General features: G+C 45.6%; 1 protein-coding gene across 1 annotated transcript in view; it reads right to left on the bottom strand.

The window, feature by feature from the left end:
* Positions 1-9,646: 9,646 nt before the first annotated feature.
* Positions 9,647-25,604, bottom strand: part of GK5 (glycerol kinase 5) — an 82,980-nt gene continuing 67,022 nt past the window's right edge. The window contains exons 14-16 of the mRNA XM_074963838.1: positions 21,349-21,408; positions 12,863-12,996; positions 9,647-11,588 (exon numbers count right to left, since the gene is read on the bottom strand). Of these exons, the coding sequence (XP_074819939.1) occupies positions 11,434-11,588; positions 12,863-12,996; positions 21,349-21,408 (349 nt within the window). The 3' untranslated portion in view covers positions 9,647-11,433. The remainder of the gene's footprint in view (positions 11,589-12,862; positions 12,997-21,348; positions 21,409-25,604) is intronic.

The raw sequence follows: 25,604 nt of genomic DNA, 5'->3' as shown, positions 1-25,604 counted from the left end.
TCCAGCGACTGGAGGAAGTTATGCCAGTCTATGCTGCTGCACTCCGGTGAGCTTGTCCTTCGGTGCCGGGGGCAAAGCCACTTCTGTCACCTGACGTGGCACCTGTGGAGCCCACTGGCTCTGCTCTCTAGCTGCTGGGACCGCTTCGAGCACTGAAGGCCTCACAATAGGCTGGGAGCCCCTGCTGCTGCCCGAAGTGTGAGGCAGGTCCCAAGCCGGACTGGGAGGTCCAAGCTCAGCAGCACCCCGTGAAGCCCCAAAGTGGGCGCATGGCCTGACACAGGTCATTTGCCCATGGCCCCTCTGTCCTTCAGTGCTGAGGGACTTTGCTTCTTCTGCCACTTCCTTGGCACCCCCAAAAAGGGAGTGGAGCCAGGCCGAGTCCGGTGCCAGCAGTGCACTGCGCACCAAGGCCAATGTACTCAGTATGGGTTCTGCGGTGGAAGGCTCCAACACAGGGCGAAGAGCAGCCTCCATCAGGATGGCCCTCAACCAAATATCTTGCTCCCTCTGGGTCTGAGGGCAAAAGTTTTTGAAGATGCAACACCTATCTTTCCTGTGGCTTTCTCCCAGACACTTGAGACAACTGTCATGGGGATCACTGATCGGCATTGGCCTGCTGAATGCTGAACACAACTTGAAGCTGGGAGAGTGGGGCATGCCCTGCTCAGGGCAAAGTCCCAATAGGGACTCTAACTAATGAACTTAACACTATCAACTATGAACTATATACAACAACCAGTAGAACGAAGTCTATGAGAGAGGCTATGAAGAAATTGTTAGTGCTCTTGCGATGCAAGGCAAAGTGCTCCAACCAACAGTCATGGGTAGTAAGAAGGAACTGAGAGGGCACAGGACCAACGATGCCTGATATACCGCTGCATGAGCACACCACTCCAGAGGCTGCGACAGCCAGCCCTACGGATACCGCTAAGGCAGAAATCTCTGACAACTGTGCATGTGGGCGCGCACAGACCTAAAATGGAATCAACATGATCAAGCACTCGAAGAAGAATAGTTGCTTGTTGCATAGCAGGCCAAGCTATTCGGGGGAAAGGAGAGCCTGTTGGGGGAACTGGAAAAAGTAAAACCTTCAGCTTAATACACGCTGCAGATTTCGTATAGCATACCTTCGCATTTACAGCAATACCATTCACTGTAATTTCTAGATGTGACACCTATCCAGGGAATAGTAAGACCTGCAACGGAACTCCTTGCCTCCCAGTCTCTACTGGTCTTATTTTCCCACTCAAAAGACTGACTGGCACTTCTCCTGTTTGCAGTGGCTAGCAAAAACAAAACCTTCAAAGGAATACTGAGAATTAACCTGTTAACGATTAAATATAGCTGTGCAGACAATAGCTAAATTCAGTTGCTTACAAGGCCTGTGTCCAGGGTCTAACTCAAACAACATACCCCTCCCTTTTACTGAAGGGGAAGAGGGTAAGAAGCAGCTGGCAGAGGTGGCAACAACAACAAAAAAAGCTTTCTTTGTCAGTTTTGCACCAATGAGAGTTTCCCTTCTCTGTCCACTTTAAGGCAACAGCACAATTGTGGCCTTACCAGGTAGGAAAATCTGACCCTATATTCCTTAAATGAAAGCTTAGGTTCTGGAGCACAATTACTGACTTTCTAAGTTGCCAGAGGTCAGTTACATTTAACCCTTGCTTAGTTTTTCCCTAGCCTCATCATGTCTGTCTCCTGTTGCCCAACTGCAGGTCTCCTAGGGGAGAAAAGGAAGTGCTCTTTCTTCCAATAATGACAGGTTTCAGAGTAACAGCCGTGTTAGTCTGTATTCGTAAAAAGAAAAAAGAAGAGGAGTACTTGTGGCACCTTAGAGACTAACCAGTTTATTTCGTGAGCATGAGCTCACGAAAGCTCATGCTCAAATAAACTGGTTAGTCTCTAAGGTGCCACAAGTACTCCTTTTCTTTTTTTCTTCTTCCAATAATGAATCATTGATATGCGATGGTCCTCTCCTGAGGAGGTGGTAGGGGAATATCGCCTAGTAGTCAGGGTTTAGAGTCATGACGTGCAGGGGGGTTGTTTGTAGGGGAGCTCAGGCCCTCCCACTCCACTGGGTTCTGACATTGAGCGCTGTCAGTGCTCTGATAGCCAGGGCTGCTTAAGCCCTCCTTGAGCCACTTCCTATCACCTCTGCCCCCCGTGACCAAGTCACTATCTGGGTTTAGGTGGTGTGAGGGATGTCTACTCACCAAAAAGGACTCTTCTGGCATCTGTGTGTAGCAAGGTCGCTCTCCTTTCTCTCTTGGGCAGCAACTGCATCCTCTGGTGGAATGGCCATCCTCTTGGGCCAGCTTAGTCCAAGGGCTTTCCCCTGCTGGGGTAGTTCAAACAAAAATAAAGGGGGATTAACCAAGTCCAAAGTTCATATGAGAAGGAAAGGGGAATGCTTCCCTCTCAGGCTGTCTCTACAGCAGGTCCTCCCTTCCATCAGGGAGGGACCTTTGGGCAGCTGTTTAGGGAGAGATTCTGCCTTCCCTCAGCTCTTCTCCCCTGGAGCTGCCTGCTGCAGGTCTCTGTTCTTTCCTGGGCTGACACCAAATGAACTGCTCCCATGCCTTTTAGCTCCTCCTCCAGCTGGTGCATTTGCTACAAGTGTGGCAGGGCAGGACTGTCTGGGCCCAGAATAGTTTTTTAATCCCTTGTTGCCTAGTGTGGAGTTTGTGATGGGGTATACACTCTGAAAGAGAAGTCAAATATTTGTATGTTATATTAACATTAATTGTTAATCTCTGAAATAGCACCAGGCTGAAATCTCCCTCCCAAGATTTGACTATTCTTTGTTTCTGGGTGATCTCTGTAGAGAATGCAGTATGTGTAAGTGCAACAACCTCTCCCCTGCGCCCCCCCGCCTTTTTTTGTTAGGTACACAGATGATTGTATACATCAATCCTGTTGTAAGATGCCTACACTGGCTCTACCTCATATTTCACAGTAATTTTACAGTCGCGATAAAGAGCTGGGTTGACCTGCGGATGGCTTTGGTATGCTTCAGGTAGAATGCTAGGGTACACTGGACATCCAAAGTGTACAGCTGCCTCTCCTCATTGGTGGAGTGTGGCTTCAGGCAGAACACCAGGAGGAAGATATCCTGATTGACATGAAAAGGAGACACCACCTTAGGCAGGAAAGCTGGATGGAGTCGCAGCTGGACCTTGTCCTTGTAGAATACTGTATACGGAGGCTCCAATGTGAGGGCCTTAATCTTGGATATGTGCCTTGCCGGGGTAATGACTACAAGGAAAACAACTTTCAACAACAGATGGAACAAGAAGCCATAGGCTCAAAGGGCAGTTCGATGAGCCTAGAGAGAACCAGGTTGACGTTCCATTGGGGAACTGAGTCCCAGACTGGCAGAAAGAGCCTTTCAAGCCCTTTAGGAACCTCATTGATATCTCATGTGAGAACACCAATTGGCCCTGGATGGGTGGGTGGAAGGCTGATATGGCTGCCAAGTGCAATGGACAAAAGCGCAAGGCCTTGGTGCTTTAGGTGGAGCAGGTAATCTAGGATGGACTGCAGAGACAACCATGTTGGGGAGATGCTATGCTCCAATGCCCAGCAGGAGAACCACTTCCACTTTGCAGGTAAGTCGTTCTGGTGGAGGGCTTTCTACTTTCCAAGAGAACCTGCTGTATCTGGCTAAATCAGGCCTGTTTCTCTGGGTTTAACCACGCAGCAGCCGGGCCATGAGGTGAAGAGACGAAAGGTTCAGGTCCTGCGAGAGCAGGTCTGGGTGGCTGGGCAGTGGCCATGGTGCAGCCACAGCCAGATCCATGAGTGTGCCGAACCAGTGCTGGCAAGGCCTTGCCGGGGTGATCATAATGACTTGCGCTGTGTCCCTTTTGATTTTCGATAGGACCTGACTGATCAGCAGAATCGGCGGGAACGTGTACATCAAATCCCCCGCCCATAACAGAAGAAAGGCATCGGAGAGGGCACCCTGCCGAGGCCTTGGAGAGAGCAGAATTGATGGCACTTCCTGTTCTGTCTGGTGGTGAACAGATCCACTCAGGGAGCCCCCCAACTTCTGGAAGAGTGCCCGGGTGACCTCTGAGTGGAGGGATCACTCATACTGAGAGAAAAAGGACCTGCTGAGGTGATCCGCCAGCGTGTTCCAGACACTATGCGAAGCTTCCAGGTGGATTGCATGCTAAACGCAAAAGTCCCACAGGCGAAGTGCTTCCTGACAGAGGGCCTATGAGCGAGCTCACCCTTGCCTGTTGACATAGAACATTGAGGCCATGTTGTCCGTCAACATCTGCACTACTCGACCGGACAAGTGTGGCAGGAAGACACGGCAGACTACATGGATGGCTCTGAGCTCCCTGACATTTACATGTAACACCAGCTCTTCTGGAGACCATGTCCCTTGGGTTTGTAGCGTACCAAGATGTACTCTTCAACCAAGGTCGGAGGCATCCGATATCAGGGAGACTGTGGATCATGGAGGTTTGCAGCATGGTGACAGTGTGCTGGACTTGGGTCCTGGAGCCAGTCGTCGAGGTACAGGTAAATCTGGATACCCTGATATCTCAGATTAGCTGCCACTACTGACATGCACTTGGTAAACACCCTCAGGGCTGCTGCTAGGCCAAAAGGGAGCACCGCAAACTGGTAGTGGGCGGTCCCCACTGTAAAGCGCAGGAAACGTCTGTGTCCGTGAAATATCGATATGTGGAAGTATGCATCCTTTAAATCGAGGAAGGCCTACCAGTCTCCTCCCTCTACTGAAGGGATGATGGAAGCCATGTGAAATTTCAACTTCTTGAGATATCTGTGGACTTCTTGCAGGTCCAGGATGGGTCTTAGACTGCCCTTGGCCTTTGGGATTAGAAAATAACGGGAGTAAAACCCCTTGCCCCTGAAATTTAGGGGGACTTCCTCCACAGGTGCCACCTGCAGAAAGTCCTGCACCTCCTGAGCAAGCAGGCTCTTGAGGGAGGGATCCCTGAAGAGGGATGGGGAGTGGGGAACAGAAATAAACTGAATCCACAATACTGAGAACCTATTGGTCTGATGTTATAGAGACCCAGGCAGGGAGGAAAGGGGACAGGCAGTTGGAAAAAAGCTGGGAAGCAGGATCCAGGACACAGGCTGGAAGGTCGCCCTCAAGTGTACCCTCAAAACGCCCGTTTACCACCCTGTCGGGTTGCGGGTGGAGCCTGAGTGAGTGGAGAACGTCGGCTGGTGGCCCTGCCAGCACTTATAGGACTTGCCCTTCTTGCGGCAGGGCTCTGACTGCGGCTGACTTCCCAACCTCTGGGACTTTTGCGGCTTAAATTGCTTCCTTGCCAGCCCTGGAGCGTACAGGGCCACGGTCTGCAGGGTTTCCCTCAAGTCTTTTAGACCATGCAACTTGGTATCTATTTGTTCACAGAACAGCGCCAGGCCATCTAAGGGGAGGTCCTGGATTGACTGCTAAACCTCCATGGAGAGGCCCAAAGATTGTAACCAGGATTCTCATCTCATGGAGATGGCTGAGGCCATGGTTTGGGCCTCAGAGTCCCCCGCATCTGAGGCTGCTTGGAGGGCTGCCTTTGCCACCACCTTGCCCTCATTGAGGATCGCCAGGAGTTCCTTCATGGGGTCCTCAGGCAGAGGGTCTCTGAACAAACTTAGCCATGGACTGCCAGATGTTAAAATCATAGCAGCCAAGCAAGGCCTGATGGTTGGCTGCTCATAGCTGGAGACTGGAAGATGAATAAATTTTTTTTCCAAAAAGAGATCAAGCCTCTTTATTTTTGGGCGTCGCACCTGGGTGACTCTGCCTGTCATGCTCATTAACAGCTGACCCCACCAGTGAGCTTGGGACAGAGTGTGTGTAAAGCAGGGGTCTCAAACTCAAATTTACCTTAGGGCCAGTGCCAGTCCTCAAATCCTCCCAGCAAGCCAATAATGTCACTCATGTCACCCAGAACCCACCGCCCAAAACTCTGCCCTCCACCTGCTTAAGGCTCTGGGGGGGAGGGTCTGGGGTGCAGGCTCTGGGCTGGGGCAGGGGTGCAGGAGGAGGGGGTGGGGTTGCAGGCTCTGGGAGGGAGGAGAGGGGAGGGATGCAGGCTCTAGGAGGGAGTTTGGAGGCGGGAGGGAGTGTGTGGGAAGGGGGAGGAGGTGCAGGCTCTGGGAGGGAGTTTGGGAGTGGGAGGGGGTGTGTGGGAAAGGGGTGGGGGTGCAGGCTTCCCATTGGCTGCAGGGGCACTTGGGGCGGGGGCAGCACATGGAGGCACAGCCCCACCCTGCCCTGGGGTCACATGGAGGGGCCAGCAGCCATGTGGAGCAAGCAGGCAGGAAGCCACTCAGCTCTGCTGTGCTGCCAGTGGTGGGTAGGGCCCTGGGCCATTTTAAATCACTCAGGGGATGTGTGGTGAGGGAGTGCCCAGGGGCGGCAGGCAGGGCCAAGGGAGAGATCCGGCCTCAAAATTGATGGAGACTTTGGGGTGGTTCTCAGGCCGCAGATGGCCGGTGGGACTTTGAGACCCCTGGTGTAAAGGTATTCATAACCTTTAACCAGCACTTAATATTTACATTCTGTCCACTTGGAAATGGGGGGCAGCAACGAGGGCGTCTGCCACACAGGGACAGTAATTTTTGCCACTGCCTCATGTGCAGGCAATGCCACCCTGGCAGGGGCTGCTGAACTCAGCACATCAAAGAGGGAGTCTGAGGGCTCCGCCAGCTCCTTGGCTTCTAGCCCCAGTTTGAGGCGACCCTCTTTAGAATTCTTGATGAGCCTTGGCATCATCCTGGGGGACTGGGTGAAAGGGCCCCATTATGGCCTCGTCAGGCAAGGATGAAGAGGAGGCAGGTACTGGCGGGTCTGCCACCCCCGCTTCCTCCTCCATGAGCACCTCCGTTGGGCCCGGGTGACCCTGATGGGTTCCTTTCCAGTGTCACCTCCATGTCGGGGGGCCAGTGGGAGACTGTCGCCGACCATTTGTCTGATGCCCCTGAGGTCAACCTACGCCCTTGCGAAGGCTGTGGGAACCCCCAGGGATTCCATAGGTGCCGGGGGAAGCTCCACTGGCCTTGAGGCCACGTTACTGCAGGAGGTGCCACCGGGAATGTCTGTGTGCCCAATGAGTGACCCTGGCCTACTGGCAGGGACTCCTCCTTGCTACGGAGCCTGAGGAGGAAGGGCTGCGTCAAGGGGACCAGGATGGTGCCAAGGCTTACTGTCTACCCCAGTCACATTAGTGCCAGCCCTGAGGCTCCGCTGGGGATCTTCATGAGGGCGATGACTCTCCATGCCTTGATCCCCATGATCTCTGCCTAACACTCAGTGAGTGGTGCCAGTCCGCTGAGCAGGAGTAAGTAGGTCTCCGTGCTGGGGAATGTCAGCACGCCCGTGGTGATCCATACCAGCTCTCCGGTGACCAGTAACGGGGCTCCCGACACCTGCAGCCTGAATTGCTGGAGTGGTGCCAGACACTGGGAGAGCGGCTCGGGCTGCAGGGATGGGTGCACCTCTGCGGGTCTGTGCCATTACACTGGTGAAGGCCTCTTTGAGCCCAAAGAGTGCTGCTTGAAGTCCGGGGACTGACACTGGGAACTCCGATGGACAGGCTGACCTGTGCCCGAGGCGTGGTGGCTCCGCACAGGTGAGCGTTGGCGGGACATTCCTTGTGGTGAGAAGCGATGCCACACTGATGGGGACTGTTGGAAGAGTTCCAAGGTGGGTTTGCCCCTGGAGTGGGGTACCGCCGTAACTGGCGTGGGCGGCACTGGTAGGGACAGGATGTCCTTAGTGGCCTGCAGGGCCTCTGGTGTAGACGGCACCACCAGGTGCTGAATGCCTGTGCTGCTCTACAGGGTGGCGGGCGTATCCTGGAGCGGACTAGCCTGCTCAGTGGGAGTTGGGGCCTAACCTCCATCCGGAGGCAAAGAGCCACCCCTCATGGGTCTTTGCTCTCCTCCGGCCCTCTCCTTCCCTTTACGGGATGCAGGAGAAGGTCCCCTTCCGGTCTGTCTTTGCTTTCTAGCTGGTACCAGGGAGGTGGATCGACGCCGGTCTGCAGATGGTGCTGGCAGTGCACGCCGCACCGAGGCCACACTGCTAGGAGAGGAATCTGATCTGGATGTCTCTGGTGCCGGTGCAAGTGCTGACTCCATAAGGAGCAATCAGAGACAAATGTCCCGCTCCTTCTTGGTCCGAGGTTTAAAACTCTTACAAATGCGATACTTGTTGCTCACATAAGTTTCCCCCAAGCACCAAAGACAGCTACTTTGGGGGTCACTGACTGGCATAGGTTTTTTGAAGCAGTCACAGGGTTTGAAGACTGGGGACCAGGGCATGCCTCATCCCTAGGCTAAATCCCATCCAGGACTATGAACTAACACAAATTACACTAACAACTTTATACAGCAAAAAAGTTCACAATGAGCAGTTGAGAGAGAAGCTTGCTGAGGCAAGGGAACGTTCCAGCACCATTACTGGCAGTAAGAAGGAACTGAGCATGAGGGGAGCCGACAGTGCTCCTTATACTGCAGTATACGCGCACACCACTCCAGAAGGTGCCAGAGCTAGTCCCCTACGGATACTATTGAAGGAAAAACTTCCGGCACCAGTGCATGTGGCGAGCACACACACCTATAATGGAATGGACATGAGTAATCACTCGAAGAAGAACCAGTCATTTTTTTATATATCTGCAAGTACCTGAAACCAGTCTTTTTCAACACTTCTCCACCCTTGATGGCTCTCATCAAGTCAGGACTCTTAGGTGGCCATTATCGTAGCAGAAAGACTGTCACTTGGGTTTTCAATCCTCACATCTGAATCATGTGGGGTAGTGCCCCACCCTAAGTAAAATATTCATAAACTCGAATATGGAATTCCAGGTTAAAATATAAGTACAGATTGGAAATATTTGCCATTTGTGCTTTATGACTGAAGATGCCCAATTGACAAAAAAGGTAGAAATTACATAAGCTTTTCAAACTAAAGAAAAACCTATCCCTAAGGGGGAATCTAAAATTAAGTTAACAGTAAGGTGTGTGTGAAAGGCCTAGAATTTTCAAATAGAGGTTGATGTAGAGGAGCTTGTACAATGTCTTCACTGCTAGATCTGAATTAAAACTAACATAAATGAATGAAATGAACTCCAGAGAAAATAGTCTGGAAAAGTAGCTGGACTTGGACTGTTTGAAGTTAACTCCAAACCCACAATCTTCTTATATTATTAATATACAGACACAGCAATTTGTTATGGATACATATTTCTGACAAAAATAAAATCAATTTGAGACTAGGAGTCATACTAATAATCTTTGTTTAAAGTATCTCAATGCAAATTTTATTCATTTGAATCCTCAGTATGTTAAAAATCTATCCTTAAAAGAAGCTAAAAGCAAGTAGTCTACAGAGATCAAGAGCTAGTAAGTTTTAATTTTTTAAAGAGTGTTAAGATTGGAATACATTTTGCAGCTGAGCTACTCCTGACAAAAAGGGGTTATAATGAAAATTATTAAAGACTCTTAATTATAGCTAGATGCTGCTATAAATTATAACTTACTCTGTTATATTCATTATAATTTTTATTCTAGTTTTAAAAATAGTAATAGTAAAGGATGTCTTCAAAAACAAAGCATATTTAGCTCTGCTTTAGCACAATATAATTTAATAATGATGGCTTAGAAAACATTAATACTGTGACAAAGTTCCTCCTCTGCCTTGGTGGGTCCTGCGCCTATTGGCAGATTTTCTCACCTCAGAGGTTCACGGCAGCCCTCAGTTTGCCACTTTTGTGGCTCAAATCTGCCATTCCCTCAGTTAGCCTCATCACTGGCCAGCATGGGGAAAGGAAGAACAATCCCCGCAGTCTCTGCTCATCCACCTAGTGGATCGGGGAACAGGCCAGAGACCTTCCCCTCTGGTGGAACCCACAGTCCAGTTCAACTCCTCCGGTATCAAGTAGGGAGTTGGAGGGATGGGGGGGGAACCCGGGCTGCCCTCTACTCTGGGTTCCAGCCCAGGGCCCTGTGGATGGCAGCTGTCTACAGTGGCTCCTTTAACAGCTGTCTGACAGCTACAACTCCCTGGGCTACTTCCCCATGGCCTCCTCCCAACACCTTCTTTATTCTCACCACAGGACCTTCCTCCTGTTGTTTGATAATGCTTATACTTCTCACTCTCAGCTTCTTGCGCCTCTTGCTCCCAGCTCCTCACACACACCACAAGCTGAAGTGAGCTCCTTTTTAAACCCAGGTGCCCTGATTAGCCTGCCTTAATTGATTCTAGCAGCTTCATGATTGGCTGTAGGTGTTCTAATCAGCTTGTCTGCCTTAATTGTTTCCAGAAAGTTCCTGATTGTTCTGGAACCTTCCCTGTTACCTTACCCAGGGAAAAGGGACCTACTTAACCTGGGGCTAATATATCTGCTTTCTATCACTCTCCTGTAGCCATCTGGCCCAACACTGTCACAATACATATACCTTTTGAAAAAATAGGATACAATATGTAATTACTTTTGACAGCTATTTGCATTAATTAACAGTGCCATAAGATTGTCTTTTATTACAAAATTAAAGATCTGTTGAGCTGCATATCAGATAAGAACAGTTAGCTATAAAAATCATAGAAACAATTTCATGTAGTACTGATCCACAGTATTTATATTTAGACTTAATATAGTACCTAAGCTCTAGACACTGTACAAAATAACACACACTATGGATAAAAAACTCATTACAAATATAGATTCTGTCTAGTCAATTAAGATGTAACATAATAGCTCATAGTCAGCAACACATACTCATACATAAAGTACCCATATTAAATGAAGTCCACCATAAGTAATAAAATGCAATCACCCTGTTCTTCCCAGAAATGCCCATCAAAATACAATGGTTTTTCAGCATGCCCTGAAAGTTAAGAAATTCAGGCTTTCAAACCAAGGGAGGGGAACAGAGTTCCAAAGTAGAGAACAACCCCTCATGGAGAATGCTTTGCCAATAAGAAGACAGCTATACTCTGCATTAGGTTAAGATTGTAAATGATCTCAAAGTGTATCCCAATGCAGAGCATATTATAGTAATCAAATCTCCATCTGACAAAGGCAAACAAGAAGTATCTTTTGCCACATTTCCCCACCCTTGTTCACCATAACTGGGATAAGTGTCCTTAGACCCCAGAGACCATGAATCATCTTATACTCCACACACGGCAGTGGCGTTCAAGGTTCTTGTGCACCCTCATGTCACCAAAGGGACATGGCTGCTGCAGGTATAGCAAGGAGGATATGATGGGTCAAAATGCAGTAGTAACTGATCTAAGAGAAGTAGGGAGGCTCCTGAAATTCAACAGAACCAAGTGTAAACTCCATAAAAAAGTGTTGGTTTAGTTTTTATTGTTCTATAAATTCTAAGGTTTCATTAATCGATGGCCATTCAAAAAAGTGAACTCTTCCATTAGTATGATGTCTGGCTGTACCAATTCAAGGAACGTTGTACTGCTTTTATCCAATTATCCATGGCAAGTTTGTATTCTCCAGAGTCCCTCTTGGGCTCAAAAACAATTTCAGTTTGCCTCAGTTTCTTTAGTTGTTCTTTGTCAGTCCAAAACCCTGTAAGTACAAAGTTAATCCGAAAGCTTAACTGCAAATATTGTGTTGGGAACAAATCCATACAATTGAACAATAATTACATTTAGAAGCATGGTGAAGATAATTAGGATTTTCCTTATTCATTCCAGTAACTTTCTTTATAAAGTGGGTGAATATTTTTAAATTCTGAAACAATTCTAACAGAATTCACTTAACTGAAATCCTGACAAACAGTATATCTGCTTAACTGTGATGGTTTCCAAGAAACGGATTTAGTACATCTATGTTCATTTAGGTTCTGTCAAAATTAGGAAAATGAGCAAGGGGACAATAGGCCTCAGCCACGGGTGGCTTCTCAACTAGGTGGGACCAGGGGAACCAAGGGCAAAACTGGTCATTTTCCTACTTCCTTACTTAAAAGGATAGAAAAATGGCAAATCATACCTCGTGTTGCCTACAAGTCTATGTAAAATATGCGAACAAACAGTTCACACTTATAAATTATATACTGAAGGTCCCTTTGTCTACTTCAGGCTGTTTCCTTACTCTGTTTTATCTGCTGAATAAGTCTCACCTTAATATAGGATTTTTAAATATTTTAATGTTTTGTACTATACACATTTTAAAAGCCATTTAATAATACAAATAGCCATCAACAAAATATATTACTGTTAATAAAGACCATTGCTTAATAGACACATTTGGGTTTTCATTGGAGCCTGGTTAATTAAAATAGATTGATTCTACTTTACTGGAGCTGAATCTTTTTCTGTTAACAGTCAATTCACTTTATACTATCCCTTCTGCTTATTACTGTCAAAATCTTAAGAACAAAATACGATTTTCTAAACTTATTTTACACATTTAGATTGTAATCTGAAAACATACATATATAAGCTTAACTTTTTAAACTGACATGATTGGGACTACTTATGTGCATAAGTTAACCAAGTGCATAAGTGTTTGCAAGACCATGGCATTAATTTGTGTTAGATGCACTGTCCCATTAAACTAGTTTTGTATATTTTGCTCCATGCTCTCTCCCCTCTGTTCCATCACACACGGATGTATGAATGAAAAGCGCTATTTTATCTTGGATTTCCACAATGACAGTGAAACTGTGAAAATGGTTAACTGAATATTTAGGGACAATTTATTATCGGAAAATTAAAGAATGACGAAGCCATGTACAAGTTCTGCTGATCTATTTGTAGTCTTCAACTGTATGTATTATAATGAGAAAAAAACTAGTCAGCAAATATTTAGATGGAAAGTTTTTCAAAGAATATACATACCTAAAGCAAGACCTGCTAGAAAAGCAGCTCCAAGACAAGACATATCTGTGTTTACAGGCTTGTCTATCTTCTTATTAATTAAGTCAGAAGTCATCTGCATGACAAAACTATTGTTACTGACACCTCCATCAGCACTGTGTGGGAGCAAACAAAGGTAAAAGGTTGAGTTTAATAAAAATATTTAGCATCAAATGTTCAGAAACAACTTCTGGGTTTGCATACAGATACAGAAATCTGTCTACTACATTTGTGCATACATATTCCATTTTATGTGTGAGCAGAGTTACAGGTACATATTTAGAGGCCAGGATAAGTCCTCTTGGGGAAAAAATACTGCCTTTGAAGTCCGAAAAAAGTATTTTGAAAAAGCAACTTGTTTTTTTTAAGATTTTAGCACAACTTTGATTTCAGCCTCCTAAAATAATAACATTTCAATCAGGATTATAATTGTAAGACTTATGGTAGAACATGGCTTTTACATGCTGTAGCCTGAATCCCAGAACACTCAAAAATATCCTTTAGAAAGTTCAGTAAGTTCAGTTTGTGTTCAAAGAGCTAGAGAGATACCTTTTCTTCTAATTAGTTAATCTTTGTTGGTATTCTAGCCTATTCATTCACAGTTGCTTCCTTCTGTAGGAAGCATGAGAAGTAGGCTGCAATTTCTCCAGTCTCTCTTCACTTTCTCCTAAATGCCTTTGTATCATAGGCTTTGTCTACAATAATGAGCTAAGTCGATCTAAGTTATGCTAGTTAAGTTACATAAGTTACGTAACTCAAGTCAACATAGCTTAGCTCGACTTACAGCAGCATCTACACCACATTGTGTCAATGGGAGATGATCTCCCAGCGACATAGCTTCCGCCATTTGTTGAGGTGGAGTACTGATATTGATGGGAGAGTGCTCTCCCATCGACTTATTGCGTCTTCACCTGCTAAATTGACACTATTGCATTGATCGCAGTGGTGCCGATTTAGCCCCTACCGAAGACAAGCACTGAGACCCGGCTTTCCAGCCAAGGAAAACAGGCATTTATGAACATTGACCCTGTATTAGCTGAAGAGAGTTACTAGAGTTACAAGGCATTCCTTCCTCCAGGAGCACCAGGGAACAAATAACTAAACTATAAACAATTACCAACACTTTTGTCACACAATGAATTACTATACCACTAGACTGCCATACTGCCAGTTGCTTACCCACTTTCCTATTATTGACACTTATAGTTAAGGTTGCCCAATAGTTCCCATTAAAAGACCTTTTTTAGGTTGCTATTGTCTGCAGGACTCCTGCCTCAGTTGCTGCAGAAGTTGGAAGACGTGGAATGAATGAGGCAGGTGGCTGCAGGAAGAGAAAGGATGGTCTCCTGGTTAAGGCAGCTGAATGCTGCACTGGAGAACTTGATTCTACCCCTGCGCTATCCATATGGTCACACATAGAAGCTGTGCAGGGCTGGAGTTACTATGTGATGATGGACAATGCTGGTTGCCCACTAACTGCGTTCCTCATTTTTTGGGCGTCCAACATGACACACATGGGGGCCAGATGAGCGCTCAGATCTGCAACTTAAGTTGATGAAGTGTGCTTTAAACATACGATATGCTATAAAAATGCTACCAATTCTGGAAAATCAGAGCCAAGGTGTCAGAAGTTAGGCATCCAAAATTAACACACACTTGACAATTTTAGCCTCTCTCTCTGTGCATCAGGGTATATTTACACAGGGAAATGAACAGGCATTAGTTATATCAGTATAATTAAACTGCTCTACAATTACTCTTGTGGACACTCTTATTTGGAATAACTGTGGCCTTTTTTCAGTTTAGTTTATGTTGCTTCAAAAACCAAAACCAAAAAGAGGCCAGTTATTCCTAATAAGTGTTTATAAGAGTAGCTACAACAGTATTATCATGTTGGTATAGCAATGTAAAAATTAATTTCCTGGTGTAGACAAACCCTCATTTTCCCATCCATAAACAGGTGATAATACCACCATCTATTCTCACAGGGGTGCTGTCAGATAAATTCATTCTTAAAAAGAACAGGAGTACTTGTGGCACCTTAGAGACTAACAAATTTATTTGAGCATAAGCTTTCGTGGGCTACAGCCCACTTCATCAGATGCATACAATGGAACATATAGTAAGAAGATATATATACATACAGAGAACATGAAAAGGTGGAAGTTGCCATACTAACTCTAAGAGGCTAATTAATTAAGATGAGCTATTGTCAGCAGGAGGAAAAAAAAAAAACTTTTGTAGTGATAATCAGGATGGCCCATTTCAGACAGTTGACAAGAAGGTGAGAGGATACTTAACATGGGGAAATAGATTCAATTTGTATAATGACCCAGCCACTCCCAGTCTCTATTCAAGCCCAAGTTAATGGTATCTAGTTTGCAAATTAATTCCAGTTCAGCAGTTTCTCATTGGAGTCTGTTTTTGAAGCTTTTCTGTTGCAAAATTGCCACCTTTAAGTCTGTTACTGATGTCAGATTTGTGTCTGGCACACGATGGCATATATCATATTGGTAGATGTGCAGGTGAATGAGCCCCTGATGGCGTGGCTCATGTGATTAGGTCCTATGATGGCGTCACTTGAATAGATATGCGGACAGAGTTGGCATTGGGCTTTGTTGCAAGGATAGGTAGGTTCCTGGGTTAGTGTTTTTGTTGTGTGATTGCTGGTGAGTAATTGCTTCAGGTTAGGGGGCTGTCTGTAAGCGAGGGCTGGTCTGTCTCCCAAGATCTGTGAGATCTCACAGATCTTGGGATCACTCTCACAGCTACGCCATCCGGGGCTCGTTCACCTGCACATCTACCAATGTGATATATGCCATCATGTGCGAGCAATGCCCCCTCTGCCATGTACATTAGCGACACCGGACAGTCTCTACGCAAAAGAATAAATGGACACAAATCTGACATCAGGAATCATAACATTCAAAAACCAGTAGGAGAACACTTCAACCTCTCCGGTCACTCAGTAACAGACTTAAAGGTGGCAATTTTGCAACAGAAAAGCTTCAAAAACAGACTCCGATGAGAAACTGCTAAACTGGAATTAATTTGCAAACTAGATACTATTAACTTGGGCTTGAATAGAGACTGGGAGTGGCTGGGTCATTACACAAACTGAATCTATTTCCCCATGTTAAATATCCTCTCACCTTCTTGTCAACTGTCTGAAATGGGCCATCCTGATTATCAAAAGTTTTTTTTCCCTCCTGCTGACAATAGCTCATCTTAATTAATTAGCCTCTTAGAGTTGGTATGGCAACTTCCACCTTTTCATGTTCTCTGTATGTATATATAAACATCTTACGATATGTTCCATTCTATGCATCTAATGAAGTGGGCTGTAGCCCATGAAAGCTTATGCTCAAATAAATTGGTTAGTCTCTAAGATCTTTTTGCGGATACAGACTAACAGGGCTGCTACTCTGAAATTCATTGTTGTTTGTGAAGTACATCAGGTACTATGGTGAGAGCATCACAGAAACACCCAGGAGGGATTTAGTAATTTTGTATTCAGTGTAGGTTTGAATGGTGTGCAGTAAATAAGACCTGAGGCCACACACAATGAGCAGGTAAAAATATTGAATTATCATCTCACTCAATGAAGCAGAGGTCCTATGGAGAAAACAGTAATTTTGTGTTCATGTAATTAAAGACTATCATAATATATACATACAAGAGGGGGTGAATTAAGATTATACAGGCAACTTTAATTATGGCAGGTGGTAAAGCAGAGAAACCACCCTCATCAGCATGGAAAGGGTTAAAGAGAGCCTTTGGGTCCAGCTAGCCTCATCCTGTTACACCTGCAGCCAATGCCAGGTTGGGAGGGGAGAAAAAAGGATGGAGCCTGGCTCACTTTGGGGCTGACTGGCGAAGAGGCAGGAATGAGCTGCTTGCCTACTTGAGGGAAGGATCACTAGCTTGCTACCCAAGGCAGCCACCAGGAACCAAACACTGTCTTCCTGGCCAAATGAGATGGAGAAAAAGGCCGAGCAGCACCCGGCCTAAGAGGAACCTGGGTGACCGAAGCGCAGAGACCTTGTTGGAGGTTCCAACCCCACCAAACTTATGGATGCCTTACCCAGAGGAACCTGGGACTGTAGTAGGATGCTGTCTAGGGTCCATCGGGGGCATTACTAGAGACAAGCCACCATAGAACTACAATTATAGGGGCCATGCCCCAAACTGAAGTGGCAGCAGTAGAAAATAGCCCAGGGCAGTGGACACAGACTCCCCGCTTGGAGGTCCCCTACTAAGGGATTGACTTACACAGGGCCCTAGGCTGGGAGATGGTGGAGTGGGAAGGCCCAAGTCCCCCAATCCTCCTGCCTTAATGATTGAGGCACCTATGCCACAGAAGTGGGGAGCAAGAAAAGCACTCCAACCACTAGTCCAACTGTCCCTCTAAGCTCCCTGTTACATGGCATTTCCTAAATTGTGAGTGCCTGATTTTACAATCATAATGTTCTTCTAATTGTAGGATTTTTAAGTAATTTCCTAGGTTTTTACAAAAGTAAAAGGTGAAAATAAAACAAATTCCAACATGTGGAACAATATGATTCATCAGCAGAATTACATCCTTCATATCCACAGCACAGATCTCTGCCACTTGAACTAACAGAGTAACTGACAGCAGCAGTAGGTTGTCATGGTCTATTTGAGCAGTCTTTAGAGGGAGATGAGGCAAACATTTTCTCAAGGGGTTTCACAGCTGTTGGCTGACAGCAGTAAAACGTGGAGATTTAGGAATTCTGGGCTCTATGTCAGGTTCTGAGGGAAGTATACTGTTGTGGTTACATATCCTTCTGACCCATCTCCCACCAAACCTGAACTCTTTCTCCTGGCTCATCTGGCCTGTCTTTGTCCATGTCTCTCCCCACAGATGCCCCCAAGCTCCTCATCCCAATCCCTATCCGCTATCATACCTCAACACTGTTCCCCCATTGCCTTGTCCCAGTCTTCCTTTTCACCACCCCACAGACCCAGCTGCTCACCCCTCAGCATTTTGGTCATGTTGTTTCCTCTTCCTTGCTGCTTGGGTGTGTGCAGGGAGACCACTGACAACACAGAAGAGAATCTCTCCCTGCTCTCAATTCCCAGATGCAGCACAACAATGGTCCCTGGCTGCTGACAGGAGCAATTTCACAGAAAGTTCTACTCATCCTTTAGAGTCTTAGGATAGAGCAGGCCCAATACAGATGGAATCTTTGGAAAATTTGTTACCAAACCTTAACAAGTTTCTACTGAGCACGTGTGAAACGAGGTTTTCAAAGGTTTCAGAGTAGCAGCCGTGTTAGTCTGTATTCGCAAAAAGAAAAAGGAGTACTAGTGGCACCTTAGAGACTAACCAATTTATTTGAGCATAAGCTTTAGTGAGCTACAATTCATTTCATCGGATGCATTCAGTGGAAATACAGTGAGGAGATTTATATACACACAGAACATGAAAAAATGGGTGTTATCATACACACTGTAAGGAGAGTGACACATCCACTCCCAGTCTCTATTCAAGCCTAAGTTAATTGTATCCAGTTTGCAAATTAATTCCAAGTCAGCAGTCTCTCATTGGAGTCTGTTTCTGAAGTTTTTTTGTTGAAGAACTGCCCCTTTTAAGTCTGTAATCGAGTGACCAAAGAGATTGAAATGTTCTCCAACCGGTTTTTGAATGTTATGATTCTTGACGTCTGATTTGTGTCCATTTATTCTTTTACGTAGAGACTGTCCAGTTTGGCCAACATACATGGCAGAGGGGCATTTCTGGCACATGGTAGCATATATCACATGTACACTGGTCAAACTGGACAGTCTCTACGTAAAAGAATAAATGGACACAAATCAGATGTCAAGAATTATAACATTCATAAACCAGCTGGAGAACACTTCAATCTCTCTGGTCACTTGATTACAGACCTAAAGGTCACAATATTACAACAAAAAGACTTCAAAAACAGACTCCAACGAGAGACTGCTGAATTGGAATTAATTTGCAAACTGGATACAATTAACTTAGGCTTGAATAGAGACTGGGAGTGGATGTGTCATTACACAAAGTAAAACTATTTCCCCATGTTTATTTCCCTCCCCCACCCCCCATTGCTCCTCAGACGTTCCTGTTAACTGCTGGAAATAGCCCACCTTGATTACCACTACAAAAGGTTTTCTCCCCCCCCGCCCCGCCCCGCTCTCCTGCTGGTAATAGCTCATCTTAAGTGATCACTCTCCTTACAGCGTGTATGATAACACCCATTTTTTCATGTTCTGTGTGTATATAAATCTCCTCACTGTATTTTCCACTGAATGCATCTGATGAAGTGAGCTGTAGCTCACGGAATCATAGAATCATAGAATATCAGGGTTGGAAGGGACCCCAGAAGGTCATCTAGTCCAACCCCCTGCTCGAAGCAGGACCAATTCCCAGTTAAATCATCCCAGCCAGGGCTTTGTCAAGCCTGACCTTAAAAACCTCTAAGGAAGGAGATTCTACCACCTCCCTAGGTAACGCATTCCAGTGTTTCACCACCCTCTTAGTGAAAAAGTTTTTCCTAATATCCAATCTAAACCTCCCCCATTGCAACTTGAGACCATTACTCCTCGTTCTGTCATCTGCTACCATTGAGAACAGTCTAGAGCCATCCTCTTTGGAACCCCCTTTCAGGTAGTTGAAAGCAGCTATCAAATCCCCCCTCATTCTTCTCTTCTGCAGACTAAACAATCCCAGCTCCCTCAGCCTCTCTTCATAAGTCATGTGCTCTAGACCCCTAATCATTTTTGTTGCCCTTCGCTGGACTCTCTCCAATTTATCCACATCCTTCTTGTAGTGTGGGGCCCAAAACTGGACGCAGTACTCCAGATGAGGCCTCACCAGTGTCGAATAGAGGGGAACGATCACATCCCTCGATCTGCTCGCTATGCCCCTACTTATACATCCCAAAATGCCATTGGCCTTCTTGGCAACAAGGGCACACTGTTGACTCATATCCAGCTTCTCGTCCACTGTCACCCCTAGGTCCTTTTCCGCAGAACTGCTGCCTAGCCATTCGGTCCCTAGTCTGTAGCGGTCCATTGGATTCTTCCATCCTAAGTGCAGGACCCTGCACTTATCCTTATTGAACCTCATCAGATTTCTTTTGGCCCAATCCTCCAATTTGTCTAGGTCCTTCTGTATCCTATCCCTCCCCTCCAGCGTATCTACCACTCCTCCCAGTTTAGTATCATCTGCAAATTTGCTGAGAGTGCAATCCACATCATCCTCCAGATCATTTATGAAGATATTGAACAAAACCGGCCCCAGGACCGACCCCTGGGGCACTCCACTTGACACCGGCTGCCAACTAGACATGGAGCCATTTATCACTACCCGTTGAAGCTTATGCTCAAATAAATTGGTTAGTCTCTAAGGTGCCACTAGTATTCCTTTTCTTTTTGAGGTTTTCAAAGGCTCACAACCTGGCCAAATTTGGACAGATTTTCCTGGAGGTTCCAAAAGGCACATCGCTGACACAAGAATGATGCCCTTGCCAAATTTCAATTCCTGCTCTACAGCAAAGAGGTGCTACCGCCGGGGTTCCTTAACTTTTTGCCAGCACAACCCCATTTTAATTAACTATTTCCTTCCAGAACCCCAGACAGCATGAAGGAAGCCATTCTAACAAACAAAATGGTGTCCTCCATGTGGTTTGACCTGACACACGTGGTGCTTATGAGGTCATGCTGTATAAAGGATGCTATTTTGCTCTTCCAGATGGCTTCCTCCATGCTGTCTTGGGTCCTGGAAGGAAATTAATTAGTTAAAATGGGGTCATATGTATGGTATGTGCGAGGTCACGCTGCCTGTAGGATACCACTATAGACCAAAACAGTGTCCCCTAAGCATTGTGACCTGACCCCCAGTTTGGGAACCTCTATGCTACAGTTTCTCAATGAAACAATTGGAAGAATTTTTTAACATGACCAAAGCAAAAGTATTTTTCCCTAACCTCATGCTCAGAAGTGACAAAAAATTTTGCTGAATTTTTTTAAAAAAAAATTAGTCTGAGGCAGATAACCAGCATGGAAAATTTCAGCTAAAATGGTTATAGATAGGCAAAATTATAAGAACCTAAAAAAAGGGTCTTATGATGGAAAGTGTCTGGCAACCCCAGTTACAGGCATCACTACCTGCACACCCTGAATATTGCAGAGAAAATTAATAAAACCGAATTTGTTCTGACTTCTATTAAAGAAAACCTGAGAGTGAAAGGTCAACACCAACTCATATTCACCAATGCAGATTTAGAATCCATATCACTTTTGAAGTTACATCAATAGGAAAGCTACGCTTAGGGCTGTTATCCACTTTTCAGTAATGGAATGTTCACAAAAAGACAAACTGAATAACAAAGTTCTAGAGCATATCTGTTTTACTTGAACTCACAAACACCGAACAAAATTTATGACTTGTGATATTAAAAATAATACAAACATACCGAATATTTCTAAGTGGAACCCGCATCTGTTTCACAATGGTATCATACAGCTGTTTGTTTCTTTAAAAAAATATTTATAGATATTAATGTTGTATTTATACATAATGTATATTCTAAAAACTGTGTTCAATATCTATACAGTATGCAAGGAGATTATATGACAAAATGTGACAGCAGTTTTGTCAAATTTGCCTGCGACAGTTGACAAGTTCCCAGCATGGACTGAATGATTAAAAAATGAATGGAGACTGGTTTCTGTTACACACCATTATGATAATATTCATGTGGCCCTGTCAGGATCAGGACCAACTGTGCTAGGCACTGTATAAGGAGATATGGTTCCTGCCACAAAGTGCTTACAGTTTATTTAAGACAAGTTACAGCAGGTGGATGCAACATACAACCTTAAGAACTGGAAGTACAGAAAAACATTAACCCCAGCCCCAACTGCTTTTTAAAGGGAGACAAAATGCTACAAAATGGAGGTTACTTACTGTAACTGGAGGTTCTTTGAGATGCATGTATTCCACACCTGGGTATGCATGCTCACCTTGCACCTGAGTCTGGAATTTCTTCAAAGCAGTGTCCGCCTGTATACAGTAACTCTCCTCATGCTCCCGACTGAGGGTATAAGAGGCAGTGCTGGTTAACACCTCTCCATTTTCTCTTCTTACAACAATCCAAATGGATCCTAAGCAGAGGGGATGGAGAGTGGGTAGTGAAATACTGACAGAGACCAAATTTTTCCATGACCCTCCAGTTACAGTAAGTAATCTCCATTTGTTCTTTGAGGGATGGTCCCTATTGTATATTCCATACATGGGTGACTGTCAAGCAACGTTCTGACCTGAGATGGGTGCAAGGAAACTGGTAGAAGAGATGTTTTTAGTGCTGCAGTTCTATGGCTGCATCCATCTTTGCTGCTTGGGTTAGAGCACAGTGTGACGTGAAAGTAAGGATGGAATTCCAAGTCGCTGCTCTGCAGATATCCTGCAGTGCCTTTGTGGAGTAGGCTGTGATATGCTCAGGAGGGGGAAACTGCTATTTTTGCAGTACTCTAAGATCCATCCTGAAACCCATTTAGAAATCCTCAGAGGATATGGCTTATCCCTGCAACCTTTCTGCCAAGGCTCCCGAGACTTTTCCTGGATTTGGTGGGCAATGAAGATCGTGTCAGTTGTCCAGCAGGATGGTCTAAAACTGCACTGAGATTCCGGCAATATTCCCTCAGAAAGGGGAAGTAATCGGATAAGAGGATACAGGAAAGAATCTTCCCTGCTGTAGACAGCAAGCCAATGCCTTGATAATTTCCACACTTCAATTTATCTCCTTTCTTAAAGATTTTAACCATGTTGGCATTTCTCAAGTCTCCCGGAATCTTCTCATCATACCAGATATGAAGAAAAAGTTTGTGGAGCATCCCTACCAGCAAAGTCAGGATCTGTACATGGCCTTCATCGATTTGACAAAGGCTTTCAATTCAGTGAATCGTGAAGCCCCGTGAAAGGTGCTGGCCAGATTTGGCTGCCCTCCAAAATTTATTAAGGTCCTAACACTTGCTCCCGTTCTCTGTAATGGCATGGAGACAGATCCTTTTGCCATCAAAACTGGGGTTAGGCAAGGATGCATTATTGCCCCAACTCTGTTCTCCATCTATTTAGCAGTCATTTTGGTCCTTGTTAAAGAGTGCCTCCCCAGTGGAGCTGACATTCAATACAGAATGGAAGGGCGACTTTTTCATCTTCAACGTCTCTATTTGAAGTCTAAAGTTCATAGGGCGTCCATTACTGATCTTCAGTATGCTGATGACTGTGCCATCCTCATGCACACTGTGAAATGACCTTCAGTCCACACTGAATTTTTTTGCACAAGATTACCAAAGCCTAGGACTCTCACTCAATATTGAGATGACTGAAGTGCTCCATCAACCTGCTTCAGACCTTACACATGACCCACCACAAATCACCTTTGAGGAACAGACTTTGGAGGCAGTCGAGCATTTCTGCTACCTCTGTAGCCAACTTTCTCAAAATGCAAAAACTGACAGTGAGATCCAGCACAGGATCCAGTGTGCAAGTTCTTCCTTTGGGAAATGGTTCTGATGCATTTTCATGGACCATGACTCACGAAGATCCAGGTTTATAAGATAATTGTTACAACGAGGTGGCTATTCCTTTATGGATTCAAAACTTAGGTGACCTACTGACAGCACCTCAAGAGTCTGGAGAGGACCACCAATGATGCCTCCAGAAGATCCTTCGCATCAAGTGGGAAGATCGCTGCACAAACGCTAGCATCCTCACTGAAGCCAATGTCACCAGCACTGAAGCAATGATCCTCATGCACCAACTCTGCTGGGCTGGACATTGTGTGCGGATACCAGACTCTCGCTTCCCGCAACAAATCCTCTACTCTCAGGCCACACATGGTCAGAGATCATGTGGTGGTCAGAGGAAATGCTATAAAGACTCACCAAAATCGTATTTCAAGAAAACTGATGTGCATATCATAAGCTGGGAGGAGCAAGCCACCAACTGACCTCAGTGGTGCCACATCTTCCATCAGGCAGTGGCCCACTTTGAGGAGAAGCATTTTGCCCTTCAAGCTGAAAAGAGAGAGAAGGAAGGGGAAAAAATTTTTTTCTACCAGCAGGCAGCTGACCCACCAGGAAACGTTTGTACCTACTGCGGTCAGATCTGTGGTTCCAGGATTGGACTCCTGAGTCATTTCAGAACCCACATGTAAATCTGGGGTAGAGATCATCCTTGGACCGAGGGATTGCCAATGATGATGACCTGCCAAGGCAACAAAGAGTCTTGGAGATTTTCTAATGGGTTTGGTTCCCTGCAGGTAGAATGCCAGAGTGTGCCTGAATCAAAAGAGAGAAGTCTCCTCTCCTTGGAAGAAGCATGGGGTTTTGGGAAGAATACAGGTAAGTATATTAATTGATGTGGAACTCAGACAAAACCTTGGTGAGGAATCTGGGGTGTAATTTAAGGGAAATCTTGTGAAATTCTGTATAAGTAGGGTCTGACATCATGGTTCCCAGCTCACTGACCCCTTTTACCAAAGTGATGACTAATAAAGAATGTCACCTTAATGGGCAGGTGGGTCATGGCACATGTCACCAACAGTCTGAAGGGTGGGCCCGAGAGCATTAAAGGACAAAGTTAAGGTCCCACTGAGGTGCAGGTTTAATGACCGGGGGGAAGGTCCTGACCACATCCTTCATAAATCAACTGTGATCAGGGGTATGAAGATAGAACATCCTTCCACCAGCTGGAGAAGGCACTAATTTCTGCTAGATGTACTCATAGTGAACTGAGGTCTAAGCCTGCGACCTTTACGAAGAAGAGATAATCTAGGATAACTGAAATGCCCACAATATCAAGTGAATGCTTCTGGTGATGCACCCAGGCCAAAAATCTCTGCCATTTAGCTAGGTAGCAGAGTCTACTAGAATCCCTCCTGCTTTGGGTCAGGATTTCCTGAATAGGAGAAGAGTCTGAGTGTTCTATCTCCAACATCCATCCAAACACCAGGCTGTGAGGTGGAGTGAGCTCAGGATGAGGTGCTTGACTTTTCCCCCATACTGAATTAGAAGACCTTGAAATGCATGGATTCTGATAAGGGGACATGTGGACATTGTTAGGAGCTCTGTGAACCAGAATTGTTTGGGCTGGTATGGTGCTAGGAGGATGATGATGGCTCGGTTGTGCCGGATCTTTCATATAACTTGCAGTTGTAGAGGGATGGGAAGAAATGTTTATCTGAGGTTGTCTGTCCTGGAGAGCATCACCTTGAGCGTCTTGGCCTCTGGCTCCTTTGGAGCAATACATGGGAAGATTTCTGTTTGTATGGGATGCAAACAGGTCCCCTAGCAGGGTTCCTATCGTGTGAATATGGTAGTTAGACTGTGTCATGGATCTCCCACTCGTGGCCTGCAGAGAAGCTTCTGCTTAATCTGTCTGCCAGGGAGCTCTGAACAGCCAGGAGGTAGGTGGTGTGTACAGTGATGACTTCTAATAAACCAGTTCCAAAATCTGATCACTTCCAGGCAGAGGAGACGAGATTTCATTCCTCCCTGTTTATATAGACCACTGTGGTGATGTCTGCCATTATTAGTATGTGGAGTGAGTGGGTAGAAGGCCTTGCATACCAGTCAGACAGCTCTGAGCTCCAGTAAGCTTATATGTAGCCTAGACTCTCATGGCGTCCAGATACCCTGATCTTTGTGGCAGTTCAAGTGTGTGCCA

Source organism: Natator depressus, chromosome 9 (genome assembly GCF_965152275.1).
Source record: "Natator depressus isolate rNatDep1 chromosome 9, rNatDep2.hap1, whole genome shotgun sequence".
Lineage (NCBI taxonomy): Eukaryota > Metazoa > Chordata > Testudines > Cheloniidae > Natator > Natator depressus.
Note: the sequence above shows the minus strand (reverse complement) of the source record. Positions and strands in the feature narration are given on the sequence as shown.